Here is a 15174-nt window from a genome sequence, read left to right as displayed (position 1 = left end):
TTTTACTTATAAGTCTTCACACAATTATTTTGTGGTGTCCATTACCTTTAAAAAGCTTGCACTGTAAATTTTTGTTATGTCATTTGTTAAAATTATGACCTGTTGTTTGGTCATAGAAAATGAAGAAAAATGAATGTTATCGATAGAAATAAAATAAAAAACTGCACATCTCTTTAAGCTATAATTGTTTCAATGCCTGATATGTTAGAAGAGCTGGTCATTTTAAATTTTATCTTCTGGGTATGAATGTTTGCCTGCGTGTCTGTTTGTGTACCACATACTTGCCTGGTGCCCATGGATGCCAGGAGAGGTTGTCAGATCCTTTGGGATGAGAATTGTTGAGTGCTATGAGCCATCTTGTAGGAACCGGGAATTGAACTTGAGTCCTCTAGGAAAAACTAGTCCCAGGAGAGCAGTTTCTATTGAAGATTTTTCTTTATTTGATATAAGATTTCAAGTAGCACATTTTCTACAAGATAGCCTTTAACATGGGGTCTTCTTAGTGTGAGTATTTTGCACAGGTATGTAATTCTCCATTAAGTATTTTCTTTGGTAGCAAAGTTTTCTGAGAATAGCATCTATCATGTTCATTCCATTTTCTTCCTTTTTTGAGAAATGTGGATTAACTTCTGAGAGGATGAAGTTTGATAGTAACCTATGTGGTTTTAATTTACATTTGTTTTTAGTAGAAAGAAGATGAAACATCTTTTCTTGGGTGTCTGGTGACAGTCTCACCATCTGTTTTTGGTGTCAATGCAGAGGGTTTTAGGAGTCCTAAAGTGCTCTTCATTTTGTCTGCCTGCCATCTTTGAAGGGGTTTTAATGCTCTATATCTTTCTTTATATGTTGATGATGAGAAACAAATGCCATCTGTCTTTGAGACCAAACCCTCATCTAACTCCTGGACACTGACTCGGTTCTAAAAGCCTCACCCCCTCTCTTCCCACTCCCTTGCTAAAGAATTCCCTGGGAGCAAGGGAGCAGGTGGACAACACTTCTGCAACAGCAGCTTCTTCGGGAAGGAGACTGGCAGCCATTGTGGCCAGGTGGCAAAGAGAGCCTCGGATCACAGATCCCAGCAGTAAGAAGAGGAAAGAGTTTGAAAACATGTCATTAGAACCAGTCGTTTTACAGAAGTGAAAACTGAAACGCAGGAAGTTGGATGGACTCAAGACCCATGGGGGAGTAGAAACCATTTCTTTCCAGTATGTCTCCCCCTCTTCCTCACCAACAAAGTTTTGCTTTTGTTTAGAATGCCAGTGTTCCTAGAGTAAAATGACCATGCTTCCAATCTTCTCTCCAGCTTGGGGTAGACCAGTTCTCCCACAGGGGTGTGAGCTGAGGCTTTGAGTAGAGTTGTAGGGAAAGCTTCTGACGTCCTAAGATTTGGCTTCTGTGCTTCCCCCTCCCTTCATTAAAATGTAGACATGTATCAACTGTTTACCTTTTACACAGTGCTTTTTTTTTAATGTGTCAGATTCCATTTTGGGTATAAAAACTTTGATTCTAGAGTGAAATCTCAATCTCTCAGGTTTTGCTAACATCGAAAAGAAATCTGTTCGTGGGCACTACAGGCTTTTTTTTTTTTTTGCTATCTACTAGTTTCCCTCATGGAAGCAAAGAGAGACTACAAGATGCTAGACAACCAGGAAGGCTCAAGCTGCCAGGCGGCACTCTAGAAGTCCAGCCATCGTGTTTTGCCTAGCAGAGCCCTGGCTGAACATCCCGCATTGCTGCTGGGTCCGAGGCTATCAGTACCCAGACAACAACACTCAAAGAAGCAGTAAGGATCTAGGAGGACAGAGAACAACAGTTACTCAGCAACTACACGAGCATTGAGGAGAGCTAACGGAAGAGGGAGGAGGAGATCTGGGAGGAGGAGATCTGGATACTTTGGATTTCTCTGCCACAGAGGAGAAATTACAGAATAATACCCCAAAAGAAAAACTCCCAAGGCTTATTGAGACAGGGCATCTCCTAAGGAGCTGCAAAATCAGCCCGTTTCCTCACAATTCCCTGCCTCTGATGGCCAGCCAAGGACTACCGCTGCCAGCCTTCTTCAGAAAAGTGGTCTCTGGCTTGAGCAAATCGTGCAGTTGTGCTCATGTCCAATCTACTTATCGCTGTCAATTGTTAAAAATATATAAAAAAATAATGAAAATGTAAGCTCAAGTCCTATGACTTAGAGAACGCCTGCCTAGTGCGGAGAAATAGACTGCAAAGCAGAATGGAGTAGGTGTGGCTGCCTCAGAGAAACAGCTGCACAAATGAAGTGTAGGAGCTGAGAAGCTGCACTGTAAGGGAACAATTAGAAGAGTGTGTGGTAACTAAAGGTGAGAGAGTCCCGGAACCTTGCTGGCACAAATTTCTTTTGTTCAGAGAAAGTTGAGCGTCAGGAGGCTATGGAGATCTTATCGAACCCTACACACTCGGAGTGTTTACAATACAATCCCTGTCTATTCTCATCTCGGAAGCCCCAGCCTTGGTCTTTGTTACCTATTGGATTTCAGGAAGGCTGACTTGAGATGCGGCGTTACCATTTCCTGGGCCTTCACTTTTTCCCCCCTGGAAGCCAGACTCTTTGTTGTGTCTCCCCTGCATTCATTTTCCTCTGCCCTCACACCTCCCGACAACACGATGGGGATTTTTTTTTTTTCCTTGTCCTGGCGCTTAGAGCCCGGGAGCGCCAGTCCACCTCGTAGCAGATCAAGTCCCTGGTGCTGTCGGGCTTGGGTGCTCGCCTGCTGGGAGCCCGGCTTTGTGTGCTAGTCTGTTTGTCTCGAGTCCGGACCGCTGGGGGCCGCGACCCCCGAGGAGGCGTGGCCTCGTCCCAGCACCACCCGGGTGGGCTGGACACTAGCTCGCCGCTTGCCGCCGCCCTTATTTGTTCCGTTAGCTGGCGCTGGCCAGCTTGATGCAGCCAGGACCCGGGAGACTGGACAAGGCTGCCTGGTCCTCCTGGGCCTGCATCCTACCCAGCCCCGCCCCCCGACTTTCCTCTCTTCACTTTTAACGGTACCACTGGAGGAGGACTGGGCAAACTCAAGCTGAGCCTAGAGAAAGGCGGGGAAAGGACCACATTCGATGAACCCATCTGGCTGGTCTAGAGTTCCTAAAGGGTCTTGACCATGTCGGAGACGGGGGAGATGAGTGAATTTGGCTACATTATGGAATTGCTAGCCAAAGGCAAGGTAAGCAACTCTACCGGGGGCCGCGTCTGAGGTCCTGGCTGGGCACTCCCAGCATGAGGGTTAGCTGCGGCATCCAAGCGGTCCGGTAATGGGGCGACACGGGCTGGGATCCGGGTCTGCGCTGCGCACCGGCGCACCGCAGCTGTGCACAATGCACTGTGGCCGCCTTTTCTTTATGTCGAAGAAAGGGTACTCCTAGAGCTAGTTGGAGGCAGCGGTGCCAGAGCCCGGCGGGAGAGAAAGGGGACTTCAGGGCCGCCCGACAGCACGGAGACTTGGAGCGGTTGACAGGAGTGGGATGTAGAAGGAGGGTCCTCAGATCCCTCAGCTCGAGGCCCAGAGGAGGCTCCCGGTCTGCGCACAGCCTGTCGCTGTGTGGGACAGACAGGGACAGCCCTCCGCCCTGGTTGTTAGCTGCTGCCCTGGGCGGGAAACAGGTGGAGCAGCCTTCCTTTGGTGATGGTGGTGTGTGTATGTGTGTGTGTGTGTGTGTGGGGGGGGAGCTTCTGGACTATAGCCAGATGCCAGTCCCGCACCTGTTTTGAAATCTTTGGGACAACAACTGAGAGCGCCTCAGGACGCTGGCTGGGTGACTACGCCTGAGCAGAGAGCTTTGCGAGAACCTGGACCCCGGAGAGCTGCTGAGAAATTGCCCTTAAGATGCCCTTAAGTGGTTTACGGTGGTGGAACGTGTCAGGGAAATACTGAACGCGGCTATCCAGGGCTGGGTTGGGTGGAAAGGCGCTAAACAGCAGCTATGCTGTTCTCTGCACCTGGGTTTGGAGGAAAAAAAAAAAAAAAAGAACCGGACTCTATGTGCCGTCAACAGAAAGGAAGATTATGCAGCTCTGATGTAAGCCCCTGAAACTTCGATCCCATGCTCCACGCAAGTACGCATAGTTGGCACGAAGCGTGGAGTTATTTAGCTTCAGATCAGACACTCCAGCAACTCCTAACCTGAGTATCAGGGAGACTAATCCCCTCTGAAGTCTCCTATTCTGTAACCGCTGCATAGAATATAGAACCAAAATAGAATATTTAGTAACATTTCGAAAGCGAGGGGCATACTTTGTGCCAGCCCCATTATTCATAGCATGAACCAGAAGCACAAGTGATGGATCCTCATCCAATTTTCTGCTTATCTGGGACTCCATCCTATACCCCAAGTGTCCTCCAAGAATGCATGGAGTCACCGTGGCCAAAATATTCAAACACTTCATGGTCCTTACAATGTGTACCAAGGCCACTCTTTTTTCCAAATGGACCTCCCAGAGAGAAGTCCAGAAGGGCAGACTGCCAGGGAAGAGGGCCCTGGGCCAGAGGTGGGATTCTGGAGAGCAGGGACAGTGCCTGAAACAGGGGCATCTGTTTATGAGTTGGTAGTAGGTTGGGGAGAAGATGCCTTTTGAGCATTTCAACATAAATGGACCACTCTTGATGGGCTGGGAATAGGATGATCAACTGGTAAGTTGAGGTTTGTGTGCAGATGTTCTTCAACATAAGTCAAAACTGTGCTTGATGGCTGTGCTTTTCTCCAGACGAGAAACTGAGAAACTAGTTCTGGGGGTCGGGCACGTTGCCAATTCTCAGATGACTATGAAGAAAACAGATGAACTTCCCATAAACACTGACTGGAGAAGGCAAACCTGGGTGGATCCTTGCGATTTCTTAGAATAGACTCAGGTACCTGAACCCAGGAATCTCTCAGAACAGTGGTGTGTTCATTACAATTTGCTCACTGTAACAGAAACTTCAAACAGATGCGTCTGGCATCCTAGACTTCATCCCCCTGCCTCTCCCTCACTACTAGTCAGCCCTCCTTCTCCAGGCTCCATCAGTGGGCCTGTGACCACCAGAGAGTTCTCCCCAGAACTCCACACCTAGAGGGGCCAAAAGTCATTGGAAATCTTTGAGGTTGGAAAGTAGGTAGTTCCTCCTTCTCTTTTGGGGGTGGGGGTGGTAGTAATATCTTAATCATTCATGTCAACTCATATATTTTTATCCACTCTTGTGATTTTCCAACTCCATGCAAAATTCCAGCTATGTGCGTGATTCTAAGTGCTTTAAGTACTTAATGTTAGCCATGGAGTAGCAGATCTTTGAGACTGACTTCTTCCTTTTCCCGTGAGGATTTTAGGGTTCACTTGGCAGCTTGGGTTTACAGTGTAACGAATGATGGGAAACTGGTTTGATCGAGAGTCCATGCAGAGGGGAGGCCTGTCGCCAGCCAGCCTTGTTCCTGCTTCCTTCAAAGTGAGGTTGAATGGGTTGATCATCATCCAGATTGCTTTCACTTTTCCTCTAGATGTAGAGGTTAAAATGCTAGGGGTGTTATTAGACAACGGATAACATGCATAAGGCCTCAGGTTTGATCTCTGGAACCTGCTAAAACAAAAACAGTATGTTAATTTAAAATACAGACTTTGGGGCCTGTAGATGTAGCTCAGTATCACAACATTTGGCTCACATACATCAGGCTGTGGTTTCAGTTGCCAGCAGCACAAAAAACTATGGGACTTCATTCTTACCTCCATTCCACTGTCCAGCAACATCAGGCTATGTGCCTACTTCAAATTAAACCAGCTTAGAGTATTCTCTGCCTGGAGAGACAAGTGAGCCTTTGAACTTCAGGTAACCTAAAACCCACAAAACTAACTTCAGCAGCTTATAATACTCTCTCGTGGAGCCTGCTTTAATATTTAAAGAACACAGTGATCCTCAGCATTGTGATCTTTCTACTCATCAAACAATACCCTGGAAGCACACGGTTGTTAATACATAGGTGAGTTCCCAAGGGCTCTAAAAAAATCACTATAAATGTTTCCCACTTTATTTCACTGTCAGTAGAACTTTTGCCATTTCTGAAAGCTTTTTGTTTTCTTTTGCAATGTATCTTTGAACTAAAAGAGAGTTTTTCAAATCTGTGGTCAATGTCTAGAGAAAGTCAAAGCAGTGTTCGCAAATGCTTTGGGTCTCTTGAAAGCTTTTTCTCGTTAATTTTTTATCATCTTTATACACGTCTTCCCTTTAGATCGCCATCCACTTTTCTGAACTGGCAGGATGTAGCTGTAGCATGGAATGGAATCTTTACATTTATGCATCTATCCTGCATTTGACAGAATTATATCTAAATATCAATACCTGGACGGTGATTCTTGTTTAACAGTTGACACTCAGGTACATCTTAAAAGAACGGTAATTTGAGCAAAATAAAAGGTAATTTGGAGAGATTAACATTTTATTTAGATGAATAAGCAATGAGACCATCGCGTGGCCATTATTCGAACTGTGACCATCTGTGAGGTACATAAAACTCAAGAACGTTAAGGAAAAACTTTAGTTTTTTTAAATTTTATTTGATTTGTGTGTATTTTACCTGCATATGGTCCATGCATCCCGTGGGTACCTGGTGTCTGAAGAGGCCAGAAGAGGGCATCCAATCCCTTGGATCCAGAGTTGCGGATGGTTATGAGCTCCCACGTAGCTCCGGAAGAGCTTCCTTAATAGTCTTAACCACTGTGACACCTCTCCAGCTCCAACCCTCAAGAACTTTTATAAACACAAAATTGACTTTGAAACAAGAATGCCCTGAAAAGACAAAGAAATCAGGTTTAGAAAACCCACAAACAGAGCAATGTGATGTTTAACATCTCCTGGGACAGAAATAAATATCCTACCAAAGGATGTTTCAGACAGCTGAACAGGCAGTTGCTCACACAGCTGAAATCCAAGCTGGGTTTTTTTTTTTTTTTTTTTTTTTTTAGTATGTTGGGGTTGAGTCAAATGTACGTACTATGCAGAGAAGGGAAGAAAACAGAGACTTGCAGTATTATCTGAAAATAACTAGTCTTACAAATACCCTAAATTTCTTTATTACATTGTTGCAGAAGTAATTTGAAGATGGTATCTCCTAAATATCGTTTAGAAGGGTAAGTGAGGTATCTTCATGAAATTGTTAATTACATGCTTTATCCTTACCTGTGGGCGGGGCAGTCGGGATGGTGTGGCGTGACATTCAGGTTTGCATTCTGGCTGATGGATAACTGGTACATTAGTTAATCTCAGGGTGGAGGCAGGAAAGAGTAGAGACTGGTTCACATCTCTATAGAGAGTTATACCCAATACCCATTTCACAGGGTTACTGAAAGAATTAAAAAAGTACTTTATACAGCTTCTTGGTAGTAGACTAAGGCATTCTGACAAAGGACTAGGTCTCGAGACACTTTATATCATAATTGTGAGATCCTTAACCAGTGGATGTAGGATGTTTAGATACAATACATGACATAGGGTTGGTGAAATGGCTCAGTGGGTAAAGGCACTTGCTTCTAAAAACCCACCCCTCATGGTATAAGGAGAGAACCGACACCTACAATTTGTGCTGACTTCTGCATGTGCACAGTAGCATGCATGGCCTCCACATAAATAAGTAAAAGCAATGTTTTAAAAAATACATGACATAGGACTGCAGAAATATCTCAGTCCATAAATTACTTGCAAGAAAAGATCTGAATTAGGTTCTCCAGAACCCCTACTAAAAAAGAAAACTGGTTACGGTGGCATGCACTTGGAGCTCAGTGCTGAGCAGGTGGAGAGGCAGCTAGTTCCCTTGGTTTCACTGTCCATCCAGCCTTGCCTAGCCCAGAAGGAAAATTCTAGACCAGTGGATGAACCTGTTTTAAATTTAAAAATAATAATAAAAACATTAAAAAGGGCTGAGAGATGGCTCAGAAGGCAAAGGTGCTTGCTGCCAAACTGGACAACTTAACTTGGATTTCCAGGTCACCCATGTTAGTAAAGAGAAAACTGACTCCTCAAGTTGTCCTCCACATGTGTACCATGATGTGTGTGTGTGTGTACAATCATGTACATGTGCCCCCTATACAGGTAAAAAATTAAAAATACTTGAAAAGATAGATGACACCTAAGTATAACACCCGTGATTGTACTCTGGCCTCTACATGCACACATGTGCATGTAAACATGCATTTACATACATGAACACACCCATCTACAAATATGGGATACAGAATTAAATTTGAAACTCATAGAAAAAACAATTTCAGACAAGCATGTGCCATATTTGAGAAATTTACTAAAAATGTTATATATCTAACATTCAGTTTTAACTGGGTGTTAATGCTAGCAATCCTAAGGAAAACAAAAAGAACTGGTCCAAGGAAAGTAGACCGCTGTTGAGTATTACCAAGATTACTTCCGTCAGTCTGCCCAAGAGCCCCTTGCCCACTGACCATGTAGACTGTGGACTCCTGACATCAACCAGAAATGCCTGCCTTGAAAGCACTGTGCTTCGGTCATCTTCTAATGGGGAACCATTGCCTGGGTGCTACTGGGTTAAGTGCCTACAAGATTTTATCCTAAGCTCATAAAAGCTTAAATCATTTTGGAACAGGGCATCCAAACATCAAACATTACTGCAGAAATGAGAGTATGTAATTTAGTTAATCGGAGCATCATAAACTCTAAGTGCAAATGGGGTCAGAGTTGGGGGATATGGCCAACGAAAATTAGACTAATGAATCCTTGGCGGGGTTTTGTAATTCACATGTGTTTGCTTGCTTTGAGAGAAGCTTGTAGCCAGGGGTGGCCTCAAACCCATGGCCTTTCTGCCTTATCTTCTTGAATGCTAGGATTACAGGCATGTGCTGCCACGCCTGGCTTTTGTGAGGCTATCGTTTGGGTTTCTTCTCTACTCTTGGTTACCCTTCACTTCGCACTGTCTCTTCCTTTCAGGCTCTGTTCTTTCCAATTCTCACGGTTAATAGTCTGAAATGGCAGCTTGAAAGATGAGTAGGACCCGGCAAAGTGATCTCTGGATACCTCTCTCCTGACTTTGTTCCCATAGCAACTGTTTATGACTGGGAAACCTGCCCTGTCCCAAGGCTTGGGTACAACTGGTAGACAGTGCAATTTATCACCTTTTACCTGGGACTTCTGTTGCCTGGCAGTATGGATTGCAGTGTGTCAATCTACTGAAAGCCCTATGGTTTCCGTCATTGTTAAGTCTAGGAGCTGTCTATGTTTTCTTCTAGGGATGCTGAAAGATGTGGGGTTTAGTAGTTTGTAGTCACATTACCTCACTTCTACTTTTTGTTTAGGATGTAGCAGAATGCTACTCCAGCTGCTTTAGACCCAGGGAAAAGCCTAGTGCTTCAGGGCACTCAAAAAACAAAGTAAAACAAAGCCAAGCAAAGCAACTCTGCCCTCCTCCCCAACCCCACTGCACAAACAAACAAACAAACAACCCAAAACAAAGCCAAACAAAAACCACTGTGGTCACTAGGATCCAACCCAGTCAGGAATTTAATCTCTTTCTGGTGATAAAGAGTCACCGTGGGAAGAGACCTGGTGTGGGGGTTTGAATAAAAATAACTCCCATAGGCCCTTAGGGAGTGGCACTATTAGGAGGTGTGGCCTTGTTGGAAGTAGATGTGATTTTTTTGGAGGAGTTGCTTCACTAAGGGATGGGTTTTGAGGTCTCAGAATCTCAAGCCCGGCAAGTATGCCACTATCGCTGCTGCCTACAGGTGTAGAACTCTCGGCTCCTTCTCTAGCACCATGTGGCAGGCATGCCAACTTGCCTCCTACCATGGCGATGATGGACTAAGTCTCTGAACTGTAAGCCTGCCCCAATTAAATGCTTTCCCTTTAAGAGTTGACTTGGTCATGGTGTCTCTTCACAGCAACAAAAACCAGGCGAGCTGGGTGAGTAGTGCTCAGAGGTTGTTAACCTTTTGAACTTCATGATCTAGGTACACATGGCATAGCTCATATCTTTGTGGCAGGAGAACAGGTAGGCAGGTTAAAGATTCAGCTCTGACAGAGCACATTCCTAGACACATGCACGTGTGTGTGAGAAAGAAAGGAGAGAGAGAGAGAGAGAGAGAGAGAGAGAGAGAGAGAGAGAGAGAGAGAGAGAACCAAGAGAGCTGAAAGTCTATAGGCTTAAAGGAGATAACAGGAATGGACTAAGCTTCCATATCCTGAATTTGGGCTCACATTTTAACAGAAACGATTGGGGATGGGGTGGTGGAATACACTGAATTGGGGAGGAGCAAAGGATAGCTTATGAAATACAAAATGGGATAATGATTTTTAAAAATTCATGACTTTTTTTTTTGTCTGCATATATGTCTGTGCACCATGTTGTGCCTGGTGCCCTCAGAAGTGAGAAGAGGCGACCAGATCCCCTGGAACCCTATCCCCTAGAAGTGCAACCAGTGCTCTTAAACACTGGGCCATCTCTCCAGTTCTGCCAAGCCACTTTTGACTGAAAGCCTTCAAAACGTTCCCAGCACGTGTAGAAATCCTGGTAGTCCCAGCCCTCAGAACGTTTACAGACTCTTTTGGTGTCATGGCAAGCTTACCAGTGTCCTGTAACTCCTGTCTTTCATCAGTCACACCGAAACACACACTTATACACGCCTACCCTTCCCCTGCCTCCACCCCCTCCCCCACCCTGTAAGTTCCAAGAACAAGATGCTGTGTTGCAGCACATAGCTTATTCTGCTCTCTCTGCAAATGGAGCCACCAGAACAGTGTGCTCTGTTTGAAGCAAGCCATCCTCCAATGTATCCATTAGACTTCCAGTGTGAGAGAGGCAGGCAGAGGGGCATCCTGAGATGAAAGAACAGCATCTGAAAAGAAGCAATGCGATCTGGGTAAAGAAGAAATAAATGGATTTAAAACCCCACACAATAACCACCCCACAAAAGCCAGGCATGGTCGGGAGCACACACCTGTAATCCCAGCATTCAAGGAACTGAGACAGAAACACGGGTTTGAGATCAACCTTGGCAGCATGCCTGTCTCTAAGCAAACACAGAAAGCCCCACCCGAGGATTTTAATGGAGGACCCAGGGAAGATCATGGTGTCTTTGATAAGTGGGGGACTGGGAGTTAATGGAGGAGAACTTGATGGAGCTCAGCAGCTGGAAAGAATGCTGACGCTGACGGAAGTGGAGAATCGGTGGTTTACACTGACGGAAGTGGAGAATCGGTGGTTTACGGCAGCAGACTTCATACTTGCTGTTAAAACCATTCCCCTCTTGGCTTTACATAGTTTCTAGATCAATAGGATTCATCATAAAATGTTTTAGAATTAAAACACACACATATTTTTAAAAATGCAAGCAATACAATGTGAGAGGAAAGTAAGCCTTACACGCCCGTGTGCAAATCCTCTTCCAATTGTGTGCTCTATTCCAGAGATATAATCATTTTTACCGTTTACCTATATAAACACATGCCTGCATGCACGCACACACTATAAATGCTATTAATGCTCGGCCGATTTAACAATGAAAAAAAAGGACCTCACTGTATCTTAGACATCTTTAAAATGTAAATGTATTCTTTCATAATTTCATATGCAGAAACAATGAATCTTGACATAGGCTCCTCCCACTTCCCCCTCCCATTCCCCCAGGGCCCCCAATGTGTTCCCTTACTCCTATTGTGTTCTCCGTTTTTGTTAATAACACAATTAGTTCTGCCTGGTGAACTACTGACTGATCTTGGTGACTTGATCTTGCCAGGTAACCATAGCTACAGTGAGTTCCTAGGTGTAGCTGCCATGTCATGTCCCGAGACAGCATTTTATAGTAACCCTCCCCATGCCCCAGCTCTCCTATTCCTTGGTCCCCTCTTCTGCAGTGTTCCTTGAGCTGGGCATTCTTTCTCACCACATAGATCTACAAATTATTCTGTGGCATAAATTTACATTATAGAAAATATTTGGTTACTATAAATTTAATTAAGATTTTTGTATTTTTTTGCATATATAAGTATTAAAGTAGGGCCATTTTTGCTATTAATTACAAGGCTTATTATAGTGTATTTTTTGTATTGTGATTTGCAAAATAGGAATTGATAAATCTCCTTTCAAATATGTTTGAAAGTGCTTAAAATCCCACATTTTTCAAGTGTATAGCAGATCTTTTCGACTTTGCTAGCCAGGTGTGAAACATCTCAGTGAAGTTTGCTTTGTATAACGGAAAGCCCTTAAAATTTTATTTTCACCCAGATGCTGTCTTTAAAAGTTTGTCCTTAGTTTATGCTAATGAAACCTCCTTGGCTTTTACTCTACCATCTAGTATGCTTTGGCCCAAAGACCTATTTAGGCACACTAATGTGAATTATTTTAAAAAAAGGCCAAGATTAGAAACAAAAGTGACTTAAAATACTTTTTGAAGGGCTAAACTTTAAAGAAATATATTGGGCATGTGGCGTGGAGTGCAGACATTGTCTGCACTCTTCCCTCCTGCTAAAGATACACTCTCCTGATCCGAGGAAGCTTACAGGGTCTAGCGTGTGCAGCTGCCTAACTGGGTAGGAAAAGCTCAGTCATCCCCCACCCCCATACACATAAGACGCAAATCCTCTTCGTTTTATCATGTGTAGATTGAGGGTTCCCCATCACAGGGTAGATAGAGTCCCTTGCTGTTCTCAGTTCTATACTGCTATAGTCATTTAACTCCTGGGTTGGTGAAGAGGCTGCCACTGTCGTAAGGACTGAAGGTAGATGCGGAATTTGCCGCAGAAGACAGTCTTTTTCCAAGCCGGAAATTAAAAGTAGGATGCATTTCAAAACCGAATAGAGATGTCGCTCTGCAGCTCCGTGCTCCCTTGATCAAAGAGTTAGGACACAACTTTTAATCTAATATCGACAGGTGAAATTAGCCATTGGGAAAGCAGTGGTGTTAATTACCTAGTAAAATAACCTCCGACAGCGGCAGGCTACCTTGTTTTGTGGGTGCGTAGGAAGCGGATTATATGCGCCCATCTACACTCTTGGCCGGTGCATTCGAGGTGTGGCTGCCAGGCGTCTCTGGATCCTGTTCTTGGGTTTTTAGATGTGAAAGCGCAGGGTGGTTGTGAGCTGGGTTAGGGCGGGGGCTTTGCCGCAGTCTCTAGACTTCAGTCTTTGGCTAGCATCCAGGGATGGAATCCCTGCTCCTTAGGCTGTCCCCGTGACACTGGGCTCCTTCGTTGCGTGCGGCACCAAGCCCTGGTTGAGTCGAAAACGGAACATATTTTAAGTGTTCAGTGACCAGGGAATGTGACGTCAAGAAACAACAAATCTAACGGAGAGTAGGTTAAAGAGTAGCAGCGACGGAGACTAGGGCACCCACCCGGGAACTTCCCCTTGCCTGTCGGGCTAGGGGGTGGAGGCAGGAGTGGGCGGGGTCTCGCGCTGGTCTCGGGGAGGGACTCACTTGCCTTGATCCCCACTGTTGAGTGCGTCGGAGCGTCGGGATCTGTGCGTTTTCGCGCGCGTTTTGCAAAAGTCCACAGAACAAGCAAAAAGAACAGAAGCGCCCCAGAGCCAGGGCGCACCCCTTGCGTCCCAGGGCCGCTCTCCTACCTGGCGTCCCAGAGAAAGCAGGAGAGGGGGCGGCTACGAGCGTCAACCCCGCCCCTCCAGCCCTGACCACGCCTCAACTAGCCCCGCCTCCTTTGTGCGGGTGAGCCGTTGCCCGGGCGACAGCCCCGCCCCTCCCGGCCCCGCCCCACGCCACCGCCCCAGTCTCCGCCTGGCGGCAGGTCCAGCTGCAGTCCGCGCGAGCAGCCGCCGCAGCCGGCAGCGGGCCGAGATTCGCGGCTCCCGGGGCCCTCGCAGGGAGCAACCGCGCTCTCCGTTGCCCGCGCTTTCGCCGCTGACCGGATCTGGCTGACCAGCTTGCCCTCCGGTCGGACCTCAGACTCCCGGGCCGTCGCGGGGACCCGCCCACCAGACCCCGCTGGGGCCCTCTGTGCCTTGTCGCGGTTCCGCGGTTGATGACACCTGGCGGAGGGCTGCAATGGAGGGGGATGCCTCAGACTCTCAGGTGCGCGACGGCGATGCGGGGGTCCCGCTTCTTCTCCGCTGTCTCTCCGGGCCGGTCCCACCGTCCCGCGCCTCTTTCTGTCCTTGAGCGGGTTGGCCTTGGGGTCCCACGGGAGGGAGAGAAGCACGGGTCCGGGTCTGGTGCACCTGGCCACTCGGTGGACTCCCTACGGAGGGCTCTTCCGTGGGGTTCAGTCTGCAGAAGTAGTCGCTTTGGGGCGCCTTGTGCGCTAGAGAGGAGGGCGCGTGCACCCAGCGTGCCGCCCTTTGTTTGGAGCCCCGAGGGGCGCTCGAGTTCCTCCTGGACCCCGGCGGTGCCTGCCGCCGGCTGGGAGCCGAGTGAGTCTTCAGCTCGCTGGGCGGGGCCGGGGCCCCTGCGGCTGTGCAGTCCAAGCCTTTTCGTCGCCGAGGTCGGGTAGGCTCGACTCCTGAAGTTTCCTCTGCTTGAGGGAGCTATCACATCACATTGCTCCTGGTTTTAGCGCAAAGGACGTTAAAAAAACACTGATTTTTCTTTTTAAGAAAGAATTACTTTATATCCAGTGAAATCAAATAATTTAGGCGCAAAAAATGGAAATGATTTCTAGATAACCCTCTAGGAGGTGGAGTTTACTGATGGTATTGTTTATATGTAAAGCGGAACAAGAATCGATTTTGAGCAGTCAGGACAGTTTTTTTTTCCTTTGATTTAGTGTAATATTGGGTGAAGTGAGAATATCCAGTAATCCTTGGTGTGCGTTGTGGGTGTGGCCGTCTTATTTCCAGGTTCGTTAGAATCGTTAAAATCGTAGCATGCTGTGGGCCGTTTTTTAAACAGTTGCGGTACCTCAGGGGACAGTGCGTTAAAGATCTGCTGGCAGTGATGAAGCCAGTTTGTGGCGCGACTCTCAGGGATTGTTAAAGCCCTTTGTGTCACCAGCGGGGGTGTGGGGGGGGGATAGGTAAGCATACGCTTTTATTTCATTACAATGAGTGAATTAAATTTTACTTTTTGAGTACTTTTTAACCCAGCGCTCGGGAGGCAGAGCCAGGTGGGTCTCTGAGTCTGAGAACAGTCAGTGCTACACGGGGGAAATCGTCATGTAAAACCCAAACCAACCAACCAACCAACCAACCAACCAACCAACCAACCAA

At 46.5% G+C, this 15174-nt stretch overlaps 1 protein-coding gene across 2 annotated transcripts in view; it reads left to right on the top strand.

Annotated features, from left to right (window-relative positions):
* Positions 1-3007: 3007 nt before the first annotated feature.
* Trim36 (tripartite motif containing 36) overlaps positions 3008-15174 on the top strand; it is a 44117-nt gene continuing 31950 nt past the window's right edge. The window contains exon 1 of one of the 2 annotated variants that reach the window (XM_005356066.3): positions 3008-3191. In XM_005356066.3, coding sequence (XP_005356123.1) covers positions 3129-3191 — 63 coding nt within the window. In that variant the 5' untranslated portion in view covers positions 3008-3128. Of the gene's footprint in view, positions 3192-13870; positions 14042-15174 lie in introns of those variants that run through there. The other variant, XM_005356067.3, reaches the window with a different exon arrangement.

The sequence above is a fragment of the Microtus ochrogaster genome, chromosome 18, assembly GCF_000317375.1.
Source record: "Microtus ochrogaster isolate Prairie Vole_2 chromosome 18, MicOch1.0, whole genome shotgun sequence".
Classification (NCBI taxonomy): Eukaryota; Metazoa; Chordata; class Mammalia; order Rodentia; family Cricetidae; genus Microtus; species Microtus ochrogaster.
The sequence above is the reverse complement of the archived record's forward strand: the minus strand, read 5'-3'. Positions and strand labels throughout refer to the sequence as shown.